The sequence below is a fragment of the Octodon degus genome, unplaced genomic scaffold (genome assembly GCF_000260255.1).
Source record: "Octodon degus isolate 3935 unplaced genomic scaffold, OctDeg1.0 scaffold00012, whole genome shotgun sequence".
In the NCBI taxonomy this organism is placed as follows: Eukaryota; Metazoa; Chordata; class Mammalia; order Rodentia; family Octodontidae; genus Octodon; species Octodon degus.
In genome coordinates, this window is record NW_004524588.1 from 28,492,408 (window position 1) to 28,496,885 (window position 4,478).

At 47.2% G+C, this 4,478-nt stretch overlaps 1 protein-coding gene across 1 annotated transcript; it reads right to left on the minus strand.

Moving 5' to 3' along the window:
• Positions 1–1,170: 1,170 nt before the first annotated feature.
• Positions 1,171–4,478, minus strand: Fut4 (fucosyltransferase 4; the record flags this gene model as incomplete). The annotated part of the gene is made up of 1 exon (XM_004626243.2): positions 1,171–4,478. A coding segment is annotated over one exon (1,113 nt), but the record flags the coding sequence as incomplete, so codon positions are not given.

Below are 4,478 nucleotides of genomic sequence, written 5' to 3' on the forward strand. Positions count from 1 at the left end.
ACACACACACACACACACACACACACAAATAATTTTAAAAAATAAACATGAGACTATCAGAACACAGAAAGCTCAAATAATTTTCCCAAGATCACCAACTAGGAAATGTGAAGCTGATATAGGGACTCAGGAGTATCTGACTCCAAAATTTTTAAATTTCAGTCCTCAAATCCCTTCTAAGAGGGTTGGCCAGATAGCTCAGTGGACTAAAGCGCCTGCTTAGGCAGACACAGCAGCCAGGGTTTGATCCCTGGTGTGCTGTGCTGGCCCCGCCTCCGAGGCAGGGTGAGACTGCGATTGAGACTGGCTGTGATGGCACGTGCTTGTATTCTCAGCACTTGGGAGGCTGAACATAGGCAGATCACTACAAGTCCAATCTACGTAGTGAGACCCTGTAAACCCTGCAGACCCTGAACCAAATACATAAAAAATAAAAATTAAAAAAAATCCCTTCTGAGAAACTGCCATCTTTAAAAAAAAGTATAGCTAATTATCCAAATTCCTTCCATCACCAAGAGTCTACAGTACTTAGCAAACTATGGCCTATGGGCCAAATCCAGTCACTCATTTGTTTATATATTGTCTGTGGTTGTTTTTGCACTCCGATAGCTGAGCGGAACAGTGGCAACAAAGACTGTGTGGCCTGAAGAACTTGATTTATTTATTCTCTGCCCTGCACAGAAAATATTTCCAAAGCCTGATTTAGAGCTGTGGCAATTTAGAGATCTCAAAACAGCACAGCACTTTATAATGTACAAAGAACCTCGGTACACACCATCATTTAATCCTGGCTTTATAGGGACATTCGTGAATTATGAAGAAGGAAGCTAAAACTCATGAGAGTTTATGTCCAATTTGTGTAATTAAAGCCACAAAGGCATAATGTGGCAGAGCCACATCCTCAGGTCGTGACTCCAAGTTGCACACATATGCATTCTATCTTGTGCTAAATACTTAAAAGATACATGGTTATATTTAAATGGTCTTAATACTAGAAGAACATTGGCAGCAGATATAAATTTTACAATATAGATTTATTTACCAAAACAACAAAAAATTTATTCAAAGAAGGTACAGAGGGCTGGGGAGATAGCTCAGTAGAATAAGCGCCTGCCTGGCAAGCACAGGGTACTGAGTTCAATCCCTAGTACTACCAAAAAAAAAAAAAAAAAAAAGGTACAGAACCTCTTTCCTACTTTGCAAATTCAAGTTTAATTTAAATAGTAATAATGATTCTTAAAATATGGCTTTAAGGACTTCCTTGAAATATACAATATAAGCTACCTTCCTTTTATTTCAGATTTATTCTGCAACATATCTAGAGATTTCATTTCAGATAAAATTGGTTTACGAGGGCACCTGAAGTCACTGCAAGAAATACTGCATTTGTCAACTTAAGGCTTGATCCAATATATGTTATACAAAAAATATGATATAACATAGAGGTGATGTGATACACATTATTTAACGCAGTAAAGTACTTCATATATATTTAGCTAGCAACCCACTGTTAAGACATCTTCACTTACTTCCTAAAATGAGAATCGAAGTACCTAGTTTTCAGTGAGCTTTTCAAGTATTTATACAACAAATGTGCAGAGGTAAAATTTGCTTTCTATTACTGTTAATCATACTAATCAAATAAAAATTACTTTTTATTGAAGTCTTTACAAAACTAATTAATCTTGGACCCTGATTGGTTATGAAGTCTTTATGATTAGTACTAGTCACTGAGAGCCTTTGTTTTGGCAGAGAACTCTGGTCATTTTATGCCTTAAATCAGATAGCTTTTTAATCACTGATTTATAGTGTGTATCACTGAAAATACCACTTTAGTCAAGTGGGTTGTGCTGTTTTGTCAAAGTCACCATTCACTTTTGGCAGCAGTAGACTGTAGGAGCCCTAAAGAGAAAGATGTTGCCTTATACACGTCCCTGTCCTCCCACCGCCCTAAGCCTAGCGTTTGGGACTGTCATGTCACTCGCTGATCCCTGTTGACTTTTCTGGGCAATCAACAATCTATGAAGACAAGGCATTTATTTCCAAGTTTGGTCCTGCAGCACAGTCTAAAGGACATGAGAAATGTGAGGATCCGCCCTCCAGCTCTACAGATTAGCAGGGGAAGCTCCTGGCACCAAGTGAGCACTGCAGTTAGCCTTTAACAGAGGACAAAGTAAGATAACTGTAGGCATCAGTTTTAGTTCCATTCCTTAGGATCTAAACATTGAAAGGTGACAGAAACAAAACTACCCATAACAGGTACCATGAAACGTCTTTCCTTTGGCATGGCTCCATAGTGCAGTAGCATTTCCTTCATTGTTCTGCACAGGTAAAGCCAGGACCTCTGAAGGGCTGACATTCCAATGGAAATTCTGGGTCCAATAAGACATGAAATAAATAACTTTGTAGAAAGTGACACTATAGCCTTCTTCTCTTTGTAAACACACCTTGCTTTGCTGGGAAGAGGGGGAGAAGAAGTTGCTTGTGTTTTATTTTCACATTTGTACTTTTAATGTTTTTTTTAAATTCAGGCGATAGAAAAAAATAAAGACAGAAGAAATTAATTAGGAGATGATTAGTCACATTATAAAGGGAATGTCCATAGGGTGCCATTAAATACCGAACTCCTTTAGGGCACTGAGTTTGGGATGTGATTTAGATGCAGATTTTCAGAAATACATTTCTTGTATAAAGTGAGGTGCACCTGTATATTCATCTTCTCTTCCAAGGATAATCCAGCTCGTTTCCATTTGTAGGGCGCAAAACGAACAGTTCTTGTTAAGGAAATCAATGGCTTCATAAACTGTGCTCCTTACTTTTTCCTGGAGCAGAGGCTGTAAGGAATCGGACCAACGACGAAAAAGGTCCACTTGATGACACAGTCCTTCCACTGCCTCACATCAGCGCTCTGCCTAAACACCGGGGTGGGCCGGGGAAGTAGCCCCGGCACCGCAAAAATAAAATAAATACCAGGCGTTTGCTTCAGCGTGGTGCAGGCGAGTGCTAGCCTGGGAGCAGCATGCGTGAGAAGCGGAGGCTGCACAGGTTACAAACGTGGCCTGCAGCAGAGGAAGAACTCAAAGAAACCTTTCCAAAGGCTTTTTGTAGCTGAGCTACCTCTTCACATCTGTACCGGTTATGGAAAGGAGCCCTGCTTCACCCCGATGCCCATCCACAAGAGAATACAACTGCTAGTTAGGTGACAGACCACGCGAACCAAGGATCCTTCCCACTCCATCTTTGCGCTAATTAATATTAATCAGTAAAGCACCTTAATCCCAGAGAGAAAAACAGGCGACTGGGGAACACAGTCCCATGAAATGGCAGCAGTCAAGGAGATGCCCAGCAGTGAAGTGGTCACATTCTCAGTGGCTTCCCCGCTCAAACCAGGCGGCCAAGTTGCGAATGCTGTTGGTCCGTGCCCCAGCAGTCTGCACTGCCTGGCAGGCCCGACAACAGGGCTCATCCCAGAAGGAGGTGATGTGCACCGCATACCTCCGGCGCCAGTGGAAGTAGCGGCGGTACACAGCCAGGTTACGATCTAGGAAAAGCAGGTAGGTGGCCAGAGAGGAGGCACTAGGGAAGTCGTCCACGTGGATGAAGGAGTCACGGGGCACAAAACGCTCGTAGTTGGCACGGTCTGGGCCTAGAACCACTGGCACGGCCCCAGCCAGCAATGAGTTGCGCCAGAGCTTTTCAGTAATATAATCCAGGTGCTGTGAGTTCTCAAACGCCAGGTAGAACTTGTAGCGGGCCACTGTGTGCAGGAGCCCGCTGTCAGGTACCGGCCGCCCAGGCCCGTTGCGGCCGAACACGTCGACTGGCAGGTGTTGGCTCAGCTGGTGGAAGTAGCGGACCCTGGCCTGGCGCTCATCCCAGTGGCTCACCACCCAGGCCACCAGTCCCCGTTTCCTGGCCAGCGGCGGGACCAGGCCCATCGGCTGGTCGCCAGGGTGTTTCCTGGGATAAAGGTAACCGTAAGGCACGAAGACGTCGGAGTCTGCCCGGTAGGACAGCGTCCAGTTGAAGAGGTTCCCCGCCAGGGCCCGCAGCCCCGGAGTGTGGGAGGGCGACTCGAAGTTCATCCACACCCAGCGCTGGCCCGGGGGCCGGGGTCCTGGGGCCGCCGCCTCCTCTGGGTCACCCAGCACGCGCAGCTGCAGCTCCCCCGCGGCGCGCACCTGGGCGTCCCAGGGCGGGGGCCAGTCGGGGGGGCCCCACACGAGGTCGCGGTGGTGGAAGAGCACCGCCTGGGCCTCCCCATAGGCCGCACGGTCGGTGAGCAGCCGGCAGCCGCTGATGTTGAAGCGCAGCCAGCAGTCGGGGAGCGGCCGCGAGGCCCGGCCGCGCCCCCCGAAGGGCTCCCACCACAGCAGCACGCCCACCTGGCGCGGCGGCGCGGGGTCCGACCAAGGCAGCGGCGGCAGCTGTTCCCAGCAGGCGTACGCGGCCAGCGCAGTGCACAGCAGCCCGGCGGC